At 41.2% G+C, this 18,573-nt stretch overlaps 2 protein-coding genes across 2 annotated transcripts; both read right to left on the reverse strand.

Moving 5' to 3' along the window:
- Window positions 1-1,195: 1,195 nt before the first annotated feature.
- plaat1l (phospholipase A and acyltransferase 1-like) lies at window positions 1,196-3,313 on the reverse strand. The gene is made up of 5 exons (XM_015957977.3): window positions 3,099-3,313; window positions 2,261-2,390; window positions 2,031-2,119; window positions 1,776-1,940; window positions 1,196-1,698 (listed from the first exon to the last, which is right to left on the reverse strand). The coding sequence occupies exons 1-5, from the start codon at window positions 3,267-3,269 to the stop codon at window positions 1,633-1,635; spliced, it is 621 nt and encodes a 206-aa protein (XP_015813463.3). The 5' UTR covers window positions 3,270-3,313; the 3' UTR covers window positions 1,196-1,632.
- Window positions 3,314-4,508: 1,195 nt separating this feature from the next.
- On the reverse strand, window positions 4,509-13,722 carry LOC107384627 (zinc finger protein 513). The gene is made up of 6 exons (XM_015957978.3): window positions 13,554-13,722; window positions 12,345-12,461; window positions 10,650-10,769; window positions 10,036-10,527; window positions 9,315-9,514; window positions 4,509-5,241 (listed from the first exon to the last, which is right to left on the reverse strand). The coding sequence occupies exons 1-6, from the start codon at window positions 13,591-13,593 to the stop codon at window positions 4,639-4,641; spliced, it is 1,572 nt and encodes a 523-aa protein (XP_015813464.3). The 5' UTR covers window positions 13,594-13,722; the 3' UTR covers window positions 4,509-4,638.
- Window positions 13,723-18,573: the final 4,851 nt, after the last annotated feature.

Below are 18,573 nucleotides of genomic sequence, written 5' to 3' on the forward strand. Positions count from 1 at the left end.
CCAAACTGCAAAATAAAATTATGGAAACGCCACGTGGACGACATACTGGAAATCATACCAAAAGGACAAACAGAAACACTAACACAACACTTGAATAACATTGACGACACAGGCAACATAAAGTTCACACATGATTCAGAAACAGAAGGCAGTATAGCATTTATGGATATGAAAATAACCAGGCAGACCGACGGGACCCTAAACATAAACACTTATAGGAAACCAACACACACAGACCAATATCTATTATGGACATCAGAACACCCCACCATACACAAAATGTCAGTAATCAGAACATTATATCACCGAGCAAACATGGTAACAGAAGAAATAGATTGTAAACAAGAGGACAAACACATACAACACGCTTTAAAGACCTGCAGATACCCGACATGGGCAATAAACAAAGGAAAATAACAAAAAACAACAGAAAGAAAAGAACAACCAAAGCAAAGAACCAGAAACCCAGAAAGACAAGAACAAAAACCAGTGATAACCCTACCATACATCAAAGGCATAATAGAACAAATAAGAGCAACAATGAAAAAACACAACAAACACACCAACAAAACCATACACAACATTTAGAAACAGACTAGTGCACCCAAAAGACAAAATATCAGCTGGACTTAAATGTGGAGTCGTTTACAAAATCCCATGCAAACTGCAATAAAACATACATAGGAGAAACCGGACGCCAACTCAACACACGAACAATAGAACATAGAAAGGAGTGCGAGAGAGAAACAAGTCGAAAACACACAAGAGCATCAAAACAAGGAGCAGAAAGCACAACAAAGAAGTCAGCTTTAACAGATCACTGCACAAGAGAAGACCGTGTAATGGACTGGGACAACACAAGGATCATAAACACCGAACAACAGAAGTACAAAAGATGGATAAAAGACGCTATAGAGATAAGGAGACGTGGATGTGGGACCATGAACAGAGACAATGGAGTTTACTCGTTGGATCGCGCATGGGACTGCATCATCGGAGAGGGGAGAGCGGGCAGCAGAGGGCGACAACGTCTGCTGCTGCCCGCAGATAAACGGAGTAGGAAGTGACGCCACCATCAGCCTCAGCCTGACGAAGTTTGCAGTCGGCAAACGAGGGTTAATAAAACCTTTCTGTGTTTAAAAAAGAACTAAAAGATGGAATTATAATTTCAATACAGCAAGAACACACCAAAGACTGATCATTTCTGATGTTTTAATGCTTTGTCCACCCTGGGACTGCAAGATTGGGGTTCAAATTCCGGTCAACAAATTTCACAACAAAATTTATGTCAGACAACTTTATAAGAAAACCACATTAACAGGACTGATCACTTATTATCCTTAAAATCTCACCAGTTTGTCATGTTTAGCATTAAGTGACTATTTCAAAGGATTAAAATGTATTTAAATGTTTCTGCAATTTAAAACAAATTCCTGAATTATTTCTGTATTTTCGAGTTTATTAACATTTAGTCAAAAGTGACGATGAGCCGGCGAGGACTATGCTGGAGTTAGAAGAAATTACCAAGGCAGAAAAATAAACTTACATCTTTGAAGAAAAAAATCAAAGAACCATTGAGACTAATCTCAGTTGAGAGCTCCCTCTAGTGGTGAAATCTGAACACAGGATCTGTCACAGTTTCTTCTCTTCGAACAGCTTCTTCCAGGCTGGCAGGATGTGTTCATAGATTTTCTCGATCTGTAACACACATACACATATTAAACACACCCCAGAGTAAACCAGGTGGGGATGTATTTGTGCCCCGCCCACCTCACCTGTTGGGACTTCTTTACTCCGTATCTGAAGAGTGTGGCCTGGTGCTCGCTGTTGTGAAACAGGATGTCAAATGTCACCTCCCGGCCTATCATGTCTTCGATGGCAGGCTTCACCACCGTGTGGAAGTCCCGGGGGGCGTGTGTCCCATCCAGCATGTTTTTTACCTAATTTGTTTGTTTGTTTGTAAATGAAGCTTCCTTTTAAACTGAGCGGGTTCCATCACAATTTTATGCATCAGTTTCTTAATGTTTTACCTTAAAATTGTCCCCCAGAAACTCCAGAGGATCCAGTTTGACCTCTGACCTCAGTGCTCTCCCAAATAGAGGGATCTGTGTATCAGAATCTGTTGGGTTTGAGAAAACAACATGATTGAAAAAAGCTTCAGAAAAAAAAGCTGCAGCTTGAGATTTAAACTAAAACATCATCTGTGATTTCTCTTTATCAGATTTATCAAAAGTCATTTTTCAGTTTTTGTCTGCGGCACCTCGACACGTCAGGTGAGCCACGTAGGGAACGCCGTCCCGCTCTCCAAAGTAGATGCCAAAGTGGGAGAAGTATTTGTTCCTGGGATATTCCACAATGTCTCCGGGAAAAAGCTTAGGGTGGGAATTTTTCTGCAGGGAGAAACTCCAACAGTGTAACATCGGAACAAGGACCAGTACGAGTCTGCGGATCGACGGTCACACTATTTTAAAATTAACAAAATAAAATCTTTATGTTTGAGATACATTAATCTAAAGGGTATTTTATTTTGAAGCATGACTATAATTATTGCTTGTTATAAATTAACAGTAGTATCAATGTTGTGCAACATTACATATAACATTTCTATTGTTTTTACCTCTAAGAGTAAATTCATTCATATTTATTAGAATTTACTTATGTCTGAATGTATTTTTGTAAAACACACGAAAATTGAAAGTTTCCACGTGTTTGAATGTACATTCATTTCAAATTCAAAAACACTTTCATAATCAAGAGGGAAATTAAATAATAAAACTAAATTTTCTAAAAGAAAACAATTTGAAGCACATTTAAATAAATGAATGTAAAATAAATATAGAATGTTGTTGTCCTTTTAAACCAGCTGATGTTCACTTTTTGCTTCTAATGTAAAGAAAACTTCGATTCTGATTTCATTAACAATTAGCTTCATATGAGAACTTCAGAAAAATATATAGAAATGATGTTCAACTGGATTTTCTGTAATAATCATAAAGTTTAATCATCTGGGTGTCGTTTATCAGAATTCAATAAAAATAGTGTTACATTTAATTGTAGCTACATAGTTGATGTTCATATCAAAAACAAAAGGGACTCACCATGCCCATGCTGCTGCTGTTCACCGACGCTCTTCTCTTATTTGTGTCAGTAGACTTGTCCCCCAGGAGGATCCCTGCTGCTTTACATGCAGGCGGTCCCCGTGTGATGACAGGGTTCATCAGTCTGTCCCGTCCCGGTCCGCTGACCACGCTCCCCTCACCTCCCATCATCGTCTGGCTTCACCTCCTCCTCTCTGACCTTTTTTAAATCGTTTTAGTGGTTTCATGTGTCTGAAATGAATTATTTGAGTGTGAACCCTCATAAATCCCCCTCCGAGGCTACGTCCCACCCCCTCTGGGCGTTTCACCAGGTGCTTCCTAAACAGAGGCTGAAAGAGGAAGCAGCTCCTTTTTTTTAAGAGATCAAGATTGTGTGAAGAACACAGAAGTTTCTACTGAACCAGGTAATGGTTTGCATTAAGGTTCTGACCAGGAATCAGGAGGACTTAGCCGAGCAACACGAACGATTCTTTATCTCGTTTTATGAGGAAGAAAATACTCTTTAACCTCCTGAGACCTGAACCTGCATCTGATGTGATTTAAAAGAAAAAAAATGCATCTATTACAGAGTAATCTACTCACATTAACAGAAACAAAATTACAAATATAAAAAAAAATTAATTAAAATTTTGTCTAATTTTATATAAAAATGAAAGAAAACAAAAACATTTAAATTTAAAGTCAATATGTGTCTATAAATGCGAAGAAAAGGGTAAAAGGTGAAGAAACAAAGGAACATAAAATAAAGCTCATTTGCTTTATAAGAGTTAAAAAATCCTAAAGTCACAAAGACATTTAGATTTATTAAGTTTTACTGGATTTGTTTGAGATTAAAATGTTGCTCTGAGGATAAAAATGCTCAGGAATGGAACTCACGTCAGCTTTGTTCATTAATAAGTTCATTATTGACAAAATTAAACAAATAATCCTAAAAATAAACAACAAAATATAAATTTTTATGTTTATTTGATCTTTCTGATACAGCAGGAGGTAGCAATCAAACTACCAACCAAAATAAACTCTTTAGTAAGCAGCAAGGAGCTGAAACATCACTTCCTGTTCAGCTGGAAATACACACCACCCATTTCATTTCTGCTAATGGAGCTGAAAGCACAGAGCGGTGAGCTAGAGACGAGGTGACGTCTCCACAGAAACCCGCTGAGAATCCATAAAATGTTCTAAATAAACAACTCAAAGCTGCTGAGATTCTCTCACACGTAGAAATGTAGATTATAGATATTCTGTAGAAAAAAAAACATCCAGAGGAGCAGTCAGAGGACGCTCAGATATAAAATCTGTTGTGTGTGTCTCACACACACACACACACACACACACACACACACACACACACACACACACACACACACACACACACACACCTTGTTAAATCAGTGTAACATGGTCGTTTAAAGGCACCTGAGTTTAACAACCTGAGGAGTTCAGCCAGTGTATTCACTACAAACACACACACACACACACACGTACGCACGCACGCACGCACGCACACACACACACACACACACACACACACACAGTGTATCTAAGGCTCCTGCTGACCCTGACACGACCCCTCTGCAGCCTCTCGGCTCCAGCTCAGCCCGTTGACGGGGACGTGTTTGTCCCAGCTGTCCGTGTTGTGTCCATGCTTCCTCTGGTGCCGTTTGTAGTTGTCCCAGTGACCCGTGGTGTAGCCGCACTCGGCACAGGCATACGGCTTCTCTCCCGTGTGGCGCAGCATGTGCCTCTTCAGGTTCATGCTCTGGTTGCACGAGTAGCCGCAGATGCTGCAGTGGAACGGTTTGGAGCCCGAGTGGATGCGCTCGTGGCGGCGTAGGTTGGCCAGGTTTCCGCAGGCGTAGCTGCAAGATGGGCACTGGTAGGGTTTCTCACCTGTGTGCACGCGCATATGACGCTTCAGGTTGTCCAGGTGTGAGGAGGTGTAGGCGCAGTGTGGACAGTGGTGGGGTTTTTCGTCAGAGTGGGTGAGGGAGTGACGGGTGAGGTGGTTGGGGTATTGGGACAGGAAAGGGCAGCGAGAACAGCGGTACTGCTTGGTGTTATGTAGACCCCTCCGGGTCCTCTCAGGAATCACAGGGCTGCACGGAGGCCCCGACCCATCCTCCGAGGAGCAGCGGCAACATACCTGGAGTTCAGAAACACAACAGAGAAACAGCCATCATTACACTGTCTACTGCAACAATCTAGAGACATTTAGCCCTGGGTTTGGACTCTCAGGCTCAGAGTTTCTGCAGCTTGAAAAAGATGGTTTTAAGAGAAAAATACACCTAGATTTGAAAATAAACTAAGAACATTCCAAATCATAAACTATTAAATATCAGAATTTAGAAGCAGCACTTCGGTCCACTGCTGGTGCTGCTGAACACCTTCTGACCTTTCTAAATAAATCTGCTGTGGTCTCTAGTATGAATACAATTCCTTTCCAGTTGTTTTCTGTGGATAAAAGCTCTGGGGCTCCTTTTTCAGGGACAGAAATTTTTCAACGGAGACAGAAAAACAAAGGATTATAAGGCCCAATCTCAAAACTCACACTGCACCCTGCAGTCTTCAGCAAAGTGCACTTGGAGAAAGTGCTCTGTAAGGCTTCGTGTGTGTAGTACACAAGTGTGCAAATAATTGCCAAATTGAGACGGGGAGCATTGCATCATCGACCGCAAAGCATGCTGGGATGCTGGTCGCTGTGATACTTTTTTTAAAACCCCTTTTTTTTAACAACTTTCAAACAAATAACCAAACAATTATTAGAAATAAATTTACATTCGTTGCTGCTTTGTTTGCATGAAGAGGTGGAGGAGAATGAGACAAATTTGTCCGTGTTAAAAAGTCTTGTATTCAAAAACACAATATAAACACACTATCTTGGACCGATACATGACAGGATACCACAGAACAGTGCCACGCCCTCTGTTGTCCTGGCGGGGAATTGCTTTGCAACACTCCCCAGGAGACGCCGGAGAAGTCTGAGGGCAAAATGCTTCCGTCAATCCGTGCGTGTCTGCCCCTTGCGGAGCTGACGGAGAAGCAAGAATCAGGCTTTAGGCTACAGCCCCCATGACCCGACTCCAGATAAGCAGATGAAAATGGATGGATATATATATATAGAAAATAATGATATGCACAACTGAAGTAGTTCAAGCCTTTTATTGTTTCTAATAATGATGATTTTGGCATACAGCTCATGAAAACCCAAAATTCCTATCTCAAAAAATTAGCATATCATGAAAAGGTTCTCTAAACGAGTTATTAACCTAATCATCTGAATCAACTAATTAACTTTAAACACCTGCAAAAGATTCCTGAGGCTTTTAAAAACTCCCAGCCTGGTTCATTACTCAAAACCGCAATCAAAGGTAAGACTGCCGTCCTGACTGCTGTCCAGAAGGCCATCATTGACACCCTCGAGCAAGAGGGTAATACACAGAAAGAAATTTCTGAATGAATAGGCTGTTCCCAGAGTGCTGTAGCAAGGCACCTCAGTGAGAAGTCTGTGGGAAGGAAAAAGTGCGGCAGAAAACGCTGCAAAACGAGAAGAGGTGACTGGACCCTGAGGAAGATTGTGGAGAAGGACTGATTCCAGACCTTGGGGGACCTGTGGAAGCAGCGGACTGAGTCTGGAGTAGAAACATCCAGAGCCATCGTGTACAGGTGTGTGTAGGAAATGGGCTACAGGTGCCACATTCCCCAGGTCAAGACACTTTTGAACCAGAAACAGCGGCAGAAGCGCCTGACCTGGGCTACAGAGAAGCAGCACTGGACTGTTGCTCAGTGGTCCAAAGTACGTTTTTCGGATAAAAGCAAATTTTGCATGTCATTCAGAAATCAAGGTGCCAGAGTCTGGAGGAAGACTGGGCAGAGGGAAATGCCAAAATGCCTGAAGTCCAGTGTCAAGTACCCACAGTCAGTGATGGTCTGGGGTGCCATGTCAGCTGCTGGTGTTGGTCCACTGTGTTTTATCAAGGGCAGAGTCAATGCAGCTAGCTATCAGGAGATTTTGGAGCACTTCATGCTTCCATCTGCTGAAAAGCTTTATGGAGATGAAGATTTCATTTTTCAGCACGACCTGGCACCTGCTCACAGCGCCAAAACCACTGCTAAATGGTTTACTGACCATGGTATTACTGTGATCAATTGGCCTGCCAACTCTCCTGACCTGAACCCCCCAGAGAATCTGTGAGATATTGTGAAGAGAAAGTTGAGAGACGCAAGACCCAACACTCTGGATGAGCTTAAGGCTGCTATTGAAGCATCCTGGGCCTCCATAACACCTCAGCAGTGCCACAGGCTGATTGCCTCCATGCCACGCCGCATTAAAGCAGTTATTTCTGCAAAAGGACTTCCGACCAAGTATTGAGTGCATAACTGAACATAATTATTTGAAGGTTGATTTTTTTTGTATTAAAAACACTTTTCTTTTATTGGTCGGATGAAATGTGCTAATTTTTTGAGATAGGAATTTTGGGATTTCATGAGCTGTGTGCCAAAATCACCAATATTAGAAACAATAAAAGGCTTGAACTACTTCAGTTGTGTGTAATGAATCTAATATATATGAAAGTCTAATGTTTATCAGCACATTACAGACACACACACACACACATACACACACACACGTTTTAGCAGCACATTGATTGTGAAAGACAACTGAACACTCAATGTGTGCAATATAAACTAAATAAGTCAATAAATATCTTAATATTTATTGAACTTCAAATATAAAACAAACTCAAAACATTAAAAAAAACGATGTGTTGGGGTCCTTCGGGTCCTTTCTCCACTTTAGTAGTGGCGGCAGTTGGCCGCACAGGTGCCTTATTTTTATCGATTTTTAAAAATAATTTCGTCTGATAGCCAATATAGAAAAAATTTAATATATCGGTCGGCCTCTATTTAACGTAGAGCTTGACAGGAAATCACTGTTTCAGTTTAAAATGTCTAGTAATTTTCAAAATAAAAGACTATTTCAGCTATTTCATTTCATATCTATGGAGATTAGGTCAACACAAACGCTTATTTACTCCCAGCATCTATCAAGAAGGGCAACGGTGTGTTTTTCATGGCTTTAATCCTGGAAGTGGATTGACATCAAACAGTGATATCAAACGTGGTTTCCTCCTTCTTCTTCTTGGTTTAATGGCAGATTAAAAACCATGACCGTTGAAGTCTCCAGGGATTTTGTGATGTCAAGAGTCCGTTGATGACGATGGCAGAGAAGCCACTCTGCATGTGGATTTGTGTTAGCTTCTGCCTGGTTAGCATCTACTAGCTGAGGTGTGCTATGCTCTCTCCTGAAGACTAAGTCAACACTGCCTTCTGCAGTCCCGAGCCAAGGTAGGCGAGTCCTCGAATGCTAATTGTCCCCGTCACATAGAAGAGATAGGTCTTTTCTGAGTGTACTTGTCTTTTTTCTTTCTGAGGCTAATGAAGGTGATTGGATTTGATGATGTTCACATTCAGCATGCATGTGAAACGTAGTGACCAATCAGACTTTAGATAGAACAAGTATGTTTCTAATTGAATGAGGCCTTTAAGCTTATCTTCTAATTCTACACACAAATGTTCCGTTTCACATCCCATTCTTCAGAGTTAGTTTTATAGTCAAAAACCTGTTTTTAGGATTTAGACAGTAAGAAAACAAACAGCTGGTTTACCTCACATTTTTACTGATTAATTGGTTCAAAATGCAGTAAAACATAAAAACATGAGAATTGAGACATTTTCTGATCTCTAACCCATCTGACCCATTTTGAAAATGAACCTGTTTATATTTAAAGGGTGACTAGGTTGTTTTGGCATGCTTTTAGCACCCCTTAGTGTCCGTTTGTGGAACAAAAAGCTAAACTTATCTCCTCGCTGTGCGTTTGTCTTTTTAACACCTTAATCTAACAGCTGAAACATCTCCCCAGCCTTCATTAGTGTTTACAGGAGTGATTCATCACTAAATCCAACAAATCAGCTGTGTTCATGATCTTAAACATGCAGGAAACAGGCTGGAAACAGACTGCAGCGCCTGGTATGTCAGCTCTATTTTTTTCTAAGTCCAACAGAGTGGACCGGCAACTCTGAAGTTGCAAGTGGAATATTCCGGCCTCAGGGAGAGATAGGGACTGGGAGGCCTTTCATTAAACCTGTAAAGGGTCATTTTAGCAGACTGGCTCAAGAAATACTGGCACATAAAACCTCCCTCCCAACATAACGTACCTGTCCACCGTCCACATCCCCCTCCATCTCCCCCTCGGGTCTGTCCCCATCCAGGTCAGCCTCCTCTAGGGTGAGGCCACACACCCGACAGCACAGGGGGAAGAGGAGGACTGGGAGGGGCCCAGAGGGAGGCCCAAGGGCCCCTAGGTTTCGGAAGAAAGACGAGTCCTGGGTCACCCTCAGAGTCAGATCTGACATCACTAAATCAAACAGAAACAATACTTTAATTTTTACAGGAAACTTTGACTTTTTCCCCATTTTACACTCAAAACTTTACTTCGTCCCATGTACTCAGTCACACATGCAGACGACTTATCTGCTGTTCTTTCTTATCTAACACCTGAACTTTCCCGGTTTCATTAGATTTGTTTCCTGATAGTTAGCTGATGTGTAAAATCTCCTGAGGAGGTCAGCGTTAGGTCCAAAATTCAGACACAGAAATGTTCTCTTCCTCTTTTTCTTCTTCCTCTTTTCAGCTCAAACTGAGTTTTTTACTTTCTGTTTGCGGAACCTTGTGTTTGAGTACAGACGCATGATGGGACGTGCAAGACTACATTTTGGAGGCATAGCTCAATGGAGAATAACATCAGTCTAACTTCAGAAATATTTATCTTCTTTTTCCTTCAGCTCTGAAAAAACAGTTTTTTTGTAATGAATAAATCTTCAGATGACCAAGAATCAAACTTAATTCCATTTATTTTTTAAATGCTTCCATCCTTACCTTCTTCACCTGCATCCGTCGTTTTTCTCCTCCTTGCATGTTTCGTCTCCCTCCTTGGTGGATGGTCTTGAGCGTGCATGCGCTGGTGCCTCCGCAGGTTTCCGAGAGAACTGCAGGCGTAGTTGCACTGCGGGCAGCAGTACGGTTTCTCCCCGGTGTGGGTCCGGGCGTGGCGCTGCAGGTTGACAAGCTGGGCCGAGGCGTACGGGCAGACAGGGCAGCGGTATGGCTTGTTGCCATCGTGGATCCTCATGTGACGTTTCAGGTGGTTGGAGTAATGCGAGGTGAAGGCGCACAGCGAGCACGAGTAAAGTTTGGAGGAGATGTTGGCGACGCCCGCTTTACTCCTTCTCCTCCTGGTGGAAGGTCCACTCTCGTTTCTGTCAGATAGAGTGGAGCTTTCACTCTGAGAAGAGGCAATGGAGGTGGTGTGCTGCAGGCCTTCCTCACAGGTGAGACAGTAAAGCTCCGCCCCCAAGTCCAAACCAACACCTACAAAAATAAAAATTACCAAGCACGAAAATTACAGATACATTCAGAGAAGAGTAGCTACTCGAGGACTAAACAGTCATATGTAAAACCGGATTAGTAAGTTAAATATAAATAGCTGTTACCGAGGTCTAGCCCCGCCCCCAGAGGGGTGTCGCCCAACAGCTGACCGCATCCTTTACAGGACAGGAACGCCGGGAAATCTGATGGTGCTGAGGTATTGTCATCCACGCTCAGAGGGAACACTGAAGATGATCAAGAAAACAGTCAGATTAACACACACACACACACACACACACACACACACACACACACACACACACACACACACACACACACACACACACACACACACACACACACACACACACACACACACACACACACACACACACACACACACACACACACACCTGTAGGAAGACATCAAACATAAAAAAGTTCTAAAACGTTGATTGTTTTTATTCATAATCTTTCTAATTTTCTTCTTGTTGTTTGAAATAAAAAGATTATTTAACATTTTCATTATTAAAGTAAATTTCATAACATTTATAGTTTTAAACCATTTCTTCATTAAACTGCTTAAGAAATAAAAGTCAAACTCAGAGAAGGTTATAACTTCAGATGTCATCAGTCAGATTTTGGCTTAACTGGATGATCTAAGCATCATCTGCAAGTTCTGGATGAGGAGACAAACGGGTCTCTTTGCCACCGGTGAGGTGGGGGGAGGGGGCACAACCCAAAACATTTCCAGTGGCCTCTAGTATAGATGAATAACCTGTGAGTTGAGTTCTGTGGGAAAAAAGTTCTCACGCTCCTCAGGAGCTAGAAGTGAACCAGAGGAGTGGGGAGTTGAATAGGATTTAGAGTCTTATTTCCTGATATTTGGACATCTCACCTCTGATTGGATAACAGCAGCGTGACTGTTATCCAATCAGCCAGTGACTCTACCACTGACTCTGTTTACTTGGCAACATTGATTCATCTCTACAAATAATGTGTGTGTGTGTGTGTGTGTGTGTGTGTGTGTGTGTGTGTGTGTCTGCTCTGTCTTCTCGATCCCCAGTGAGTCATGGTGGATGGCTGCTTATTTATTTATTTATTTGTGGCTAGCACTTTGAGATTTCATTGAAATGTAAAGTGAGTTACAAATAAAATCTATTATTATTATTGTTATTATTATTATTATACTGAGCCAGGATCCTCTGGAGGTTTCTTCCTGTTAAAAGGGAGTTTTCCTCTCCACTGTCGCTAAATGCTTGCTTAGGATGGGCATTGCTGTAAAGGCTCTGACACTAGTCAGTGACACGATACAACCTGCTGGGTTCCTTATATAGGAAACTTTTTTCTGATTGGCTTAATGAACTGACCTGTATTGGAATGCTTCCTATGTGAAGTGCCTTGAGATGACTCTTGTCGTGATTTGGCGCTTTATAAATAAACTTGAATTGAATTGAAGTGCTGTCATGTGCTAATGCTAATGGTTAGCTTCTGGTAGTCGAGACGCTCTCTGCTGTTTCCTGGACGCTAAACCAAAAACAGACTTCCTCATCGCGAGTCAAGATGGGTGAGTCCATGAATGTTAATTTTCAGTGTGATGTAGATCTGTCAGGATTTTCAAATCTGAGTTTCCCCATGTATTTTCTATCAGCAGCTAATGCAGGAGATAGGTGTAGGAGACATTCATGTCGATGGTAGGAGACTACTTTCATGTTCTGCCTTTATGTCAGTGAAACTGATTGTATTTCATAAATAACAATTAAAATATAATTTCTAAATGAACGTGGTCTTTAACATCCCGATGTACGAATATCACCAACCCGACTCTCCGTCCAGCCCGATGATCTCGGAGTCTCCAAACGCCAGCTCTCCGTTCAGCAGGAAGTCGCTCGCCAGGCCCAAGCAGCTCGGATCACAAGCCCCGGCCTCCGACTCCACTAAAAACACACCAAAGTTAGCTAATAAACATCCGTTTGTTTCCAGGTGAAGATATTTAATACAAAATTTGTGTTTTAATTCTCTCGTTCAGTTGTCCTCAGAAAAGACAACAAATGCCATTAAAATGAGTCTGAAACCAAAATGTGGTAAACCTGGCTGCAGAAAGTTGTTGTAAAAAGTGAGTAAAATGTAGAGAAGGATTCAAGAGGTGAAGAAGAAGGATAGCGAGACTGGGAGGAGGAGGCGATGGTGGCAGACAGTAAGAGGAAATCAGTGAGGATGAGATAAGTGTGGGAGGAGGAAGATAAGTGAGTCAGGACAAAAAAGAGAAGTCAAACTTGACCCTGAAGAGATGTATTTTTTATTTTATTTTTACTAAATCTTTTCCATCCTCTAATAGCATTAACTCATGAAGACAAAATATCTGAATGGAGCAAAAAAAAAGTGTTTTTCCCTCTTTTTATTTTAGTTTTATTCAACATTTCTAACCAGAATATTTAAATAAGCATCAAAAAGTCAAATAGAAGCTGATTCATAGATTTCCAGAAGATTCTTAATCTGATCTGAAGACAAGGATGGAAGAAGACCAGATTAGAGTTTTCACAAAGCTAGCCATCATCAACAAGAGGAATGAAACCTGCGTGTTAATGTACACAAACTGAAGGTCAAGTTGCTAAATGGAAGAGAAATTAAACAGGAAATGGTGAAAGAAAGAGAGGAAGGACGATGGCAGAAGAGGAGGAGCAGAGGGAGGCCAGGAAGTGGAGGCAGGAAGCAGCGAGGAGGAAGACTGGAGGTGGCAAGTCAGGATGAGATAAGACGTCCAGCCTTCATCTGTGACAAATGAAGAGGAAGGAAGGAACCGAGCCTGCAGTAAGCTGAACCAGTTCAACAGGTTGTCCTTCTGACAGATGAGTTCTCAGAAAACTTCCTGCTTTTATTAAAGAAGAAACTTTTATTTAGCGAAGATGAAATATTGACTCTTCATATTTTTGGACACTAAATGAAGATTCCGGGGGGGGGGGGGGGGGGGGGGGGGGGTCAGCTGTGGACAACAGACCGGAAAGTCAGAGAGCTGCAGGTAAACTCACCTTTCAGCGGCTGGGGGTTGGACTGTTTCCTCCGCGGCATTCTGTCCTCTTTCTGCCCTGGACACCAAGCTGCTCTCTGGGAGACTCCTCTCACTCTGCCCGCGCTTCGGTCTGTCCTTCAGCTAGCCAGGCAGCCAGTAAACTGCATGTCATCATCATCATCATCATCATCATCATCGCCTCCTTCCTCTTCCTCTTCCTCCAACTGACACCAGCAGTAGTGGTGGTGTCATGGTGTCCGACTATGCACACACACGCGCGCGGTGTAAACAAGCTTTTACTAAAACTAGATGAACACAAACTCAAATAGTTTATAAAGAACTTAAACTAAACCAGGAACTCACTTGAACACTCACAGCAGGAATCACCGTGTTGTTGTTTTCCAGCAAGTAGTCTGAGCCATGCAGCTAATCACCCAGCTAGCTTCACTTTTAAAACTAACTTTACGGCCTAAAACCCCAAAGTAAACGCAGGACTCACATCGGGCTGGGTCGGCTGGGTAAAGAACAGATCTGAGATCAGGTCATAAAGGTGGCGAAGTTCTTCAAAAACCAAGTTTCTGAGAAACACACGCAGCAACTGACAGGGGGCTGCGCCGGATCCGGGATCTGTGTGACGTCACTGGCAGAAGTGAAGGATTGTGGGAGATGGAGTTATAATGACCTGAACGCACAACCAGAAGTAAATCAAGTCAAGTTTTCTTTATTCCGGACTCTTAGATAGGTAGAAAAGCATTTTACAGATGAGATAACATGAAATGAGCACAATATGACTAAAGCTCAAGAGACAAATAACCATGAGAACAGAAACAAGGGACGATAAAAACAATAGTGTGAAAATAAAGTAACTCTCTAATCTAAAAAAGAAAAATACTGTTATACCAGTGTTTCCACATCTTTGACTAGTAACGCATTGCACTGACACGAGTATTAGATTTAAAACAATCACATTTTAACAATTGTTCAGCCTACAAATAAAGTTATGAGGGTGCTCACCCTCACATTTACAAAAGTCTCACTGTCACTCGTCCATCTGGGCTTCCTCAGTATCAAACACAGATCATCATAGGCAACCTGCAGCCTACCTACACTACATTCAGTTAGTCCATGAGTGGGCCGTGTACAGCAGTACAGTAAGCCCTAACTAGGCTGTCTTTACTTTACCAGTACAAGACCCAAACTTACGTATTTCCCTGAGCATATAACACAGGCACTACATGTCATCATCACCTCTCAAGTCCTCTGTAATAACAAGATATTTGACTTCCTTGGTGACACTAATCACAGAGTCTGACAGATAAAAATCTGGAAACTTCATTTGCTTGTCCTCCTTGGTGCGGCAAATCCTAACCACACCTTTAGCTGCATTATAAACAGTGTTGTGTTCTGCTCAACAGTCAGAGCAGATATCTAGCTGCTGCAGGTGCAACGTGCCTGTTAATAAGACAAATGTTTAGTATGAACAAAATGGTTTATGTTCTGTACTTTACACATATTTGTGTATAACATTCAAATGTACTTGTTCACTATTTTAATGGGTACAAACATTTCCATGTATTTGGTAAAAAAAATAAATCAATAGATTGTATTTTTTCTTACTCGGATATATTTATTCAAAGCATGTAATCATAAATTCACTAAATTATGACAATAAATATTTCTAAAGTCTACAAAATTGTTGTGAAATATGTCGTGGTGGCTAATATCAGTAATATTAAACACAAAAATGAAAGTTTTATCTATTTATAGCCTATATTATGTTTATAATTTATTACTAAAAAAAAACACCCAAAATGGGACTTTTAAGTATTTTACTATTGAATACAAACTTGAATAATCTAAAATAACCACACACATTTGTCTATTAAAATTCAGTTTTATGTCTTTATGCAACATAATCAACATTGCCACAGCAAATGATCTAAGTAACCATCTAGTTATTAACTCAAATCGACCTCCTCTTAGACAGCATTTAATACCCGGTTATATCTGAGAATATTTGGGTATTTATGCCTAAGAATATTAATAAAACAAACCTAATATTCAATTTTTCACTTTGCACGTGTATGTTCCTGCAGTTCTTCCAAAATACCACCAGATGGCGATCGAATAAAGTGCCTTTCAAACTACTGAAACATTTAACAAAAATTTTAAAAACTACATTAATGAAATGCTTTCACCCTCCCACTGTCTTTATGGGTGACCCCACGAAGAAAGTTGACCATTGAGCAGGGTTGATGGTTTATCCCTTTAGGTCCATGTGGCAGGGGTGAGGGATGAGCACCACCTCACCCCTGCAACATGGACCCAAGGGATAAACCATCAACCCTGCTCAGTGGTCAGCTTTCCTTGCGGGGTCACACCCATTAGGACAGTGGGAGGGTTATCATTGTAGATATTTGTGAAATGTTTCCTTTTGGATTAAGTTAATGTTTCATTCAGGCATTTAAATACGAGTTATCCCCACTGAACATTTGGCGAGGGTGAAAATTACATAAACACCGTTGGATTGATGAGAAGATGAGGAGTTGTGTGTATGCATCATCATCTGTGTGATAATGTCTTATAGTCGGGTCAGTGATGACAGAACCCCTCAGGGCCTGGTAGACCATACGACGGGTCTGTTTTTAAGGTGTCAACAACCCCAGAAGAGTTTTAATGTTTCAGCAGTCAGTTACAGGCTCGTCACGCTCAGAAATCCTGTGGGTGTGAAGACTAGAGGGCTGCATGCCAGGTAAACTTTGTCATCAACACGTACGTGCAGGTTTTTATGTGTTCTCATCTGACAGTTTGCTCTGTCTCTAGACGTTGATCTAAAAGTGTCCTGTTAGATAAATACACAAAACTATAACCGATGTTTAGATGTAACTTACAAAAAGTAAGTAAAAAAAAGTTTGTTTCAACATTTATTACTAATTAGGACCTTCAAATGATCCTTTTGTTGGTAGTTTTAAAGAGATATTCCTCTCAATTTTGGAAATTTTGCCTGTTGACATATTTCCCAGACTTAGATAGCTTTAGCTTAGCATTAAATACAGTAAGTGAATGGATCCAACAAGCACTGTGAGTAAAAATGTTCTTAAAACCACTCAGTAGCAGAGGTGTGACCAAGTCACTGCTGTGCAAGTCACAAGTAAATCACAAGTCTTTCCAGTCAAGTCTCAAGTCAAGTCCAAGTCAAAGACAACCAAGTCCAAAGTCAATGATGTGGAAGTGCAAGTCAAGTCCAAGTCCTTAACTTTGAATTTTCAGGTCATAATCAAGTCATCTGTCCAATTTCAATTTAATGACAATGATAATAAATCAATTCCAGAAATAAAGCTTCTTAAAGCTTCATTTATTTGCTCAAACAAGCAGAAAGTGCAACTGAAGCTGATTATTAACAAAGTGCTGCTGCAGTTGGCAGCAAATCAAACCCAGAACCAAGAATGATTCATGATTTTTGTCCATGTCGGGCCACTTTTGTGCTAAAATATCAAATATGCTCAAGTCATCATCAAGTTAACAGTTGCAAGTCAATTGAAGTCGCAAGTCATTGGCGTTCAAGTCCGAGTCAAGTCGTAAGTCTATATAGATTTTGTCAAGTCAAGTCAGAAGTCATTAAAATAATGACTCAAGTCTGACTTGAGTCCAAGTCGTGTGACTTGAGTACACACCTCTGCTCAGTAGTGATGCCACTTCTGCTTGGTGACCTAAACAATCAGTCTGACTGCAAGTGAAAAGAATCAACATAAAGGAATCACAGGCACCCTTTAAGATTTGGGACTACTTTATGACAAAGCACAGCTGAAAGCTGTGGATCACTAATGAGTGATTTTAACAACGATTTTACTCACAATGCTAGTTGGATCCATTCACTCACTGTGTTTTATGCTAAGCTAAAACGAAAGGAGTACAGCCGGGTCGGATGAATGACTGGGCTGGTTAAAAATGATTTTCCCTCCATTATTTAATTCTGGGAAATATGTCAACAGACAAAATTTCAATTATGGGTGGAATATGGAATATATATGGATTAATAATAGACTTTTAGCTTCACAGTAGGACATTTTGAAGCAGCTAGGAGGACTGAAACTCCTCACAGGTTCAACAGGCTCTGCCTCTTGTAAGCTCCAGTAGTACCATGCTGTAAGTCACCATGAAGGTAAGTCATGCTAAAACATTGTTGGAGCCCTTTTTCCTGCTTTCTTTGAAAATCACTCATTTTAAAGCCTTTTGGGAGATCTTTGAGTAAGATTATCACAATATTTTAATGTATTTTGTATGCTGTTTTACAGAGGTGTGAACTTGAGTCACATGACTTGGACTCAAGTCAGACTTGAGTCATTATTTTAATGACTTCTGACTTGACTTGATAAAATCTGTAAAGACTTACAACTTGACTCGGACTTGAATGCCAAAGACTTGCAACTTGAATCGACTTGCATTTGTTGACTTGATGATGACTTGAGCATATTTGATATTTTAGCACAAAAGTGGCCCGACATGGACAAAAATCATGAATCATTCTTGGTTCTGGGTTTGATTTGCTGCCAACTGCAGCAGCACTTTAGCCTAGTGAACTAGACCAAATTCTTGCTTTGCAAAGAATGGTCTAGGCACGCTCCATTGGAAGCTCCGCAGCTCCTACCAGGACTCTGGCTGGCCAATCACAGCTCTCTAGAGGGGTTTCAAACACATAAAGAGCTGTGATTGGTCCATAATGATGGGCCAATCATAGTGCTCTATCTGCTTAGTGAACAAATCATAGAGCTTTATCTACTTTGTGGGCCAATCAGGGCACTCTATATGCCTGGTGGGTGGGATGATGCAACAGAGTGAAACAAGAGTATGTCACATTCATTGGCCAGTGGAATGCGGAGCTCATTTGAAAGACAACGGTAGAACCCGCCCCACAACCGAGAGCCGTCAGTGGAGCGTTGCCAGACTAAATAATACATTTATTTAGTCTGGCTTGCCAGGCTAGCAGCACTTTGTTAATAATCAGCTTCAGTTGCACTTTCTGCTTGTTTGAGCAAATA

The sequence above is a fragment of the Nothobranchius furzeri genome, chromosome 3, assembly GCF_043380555.1.
Source record: "Nothobranchius furzeri strain GRZ-AD chromosome 3, NfurGRZ-RIMD1, whole genome shotgun sequence".
Taxonomy (NCBI): domain Eukaryota; kingdom Metazoa; phylum Chordata; class Actinopteri; order Cyprinodontiformes; family Nothobranchiidae; genus Nothobranchius; species Nothobranchius furzeri.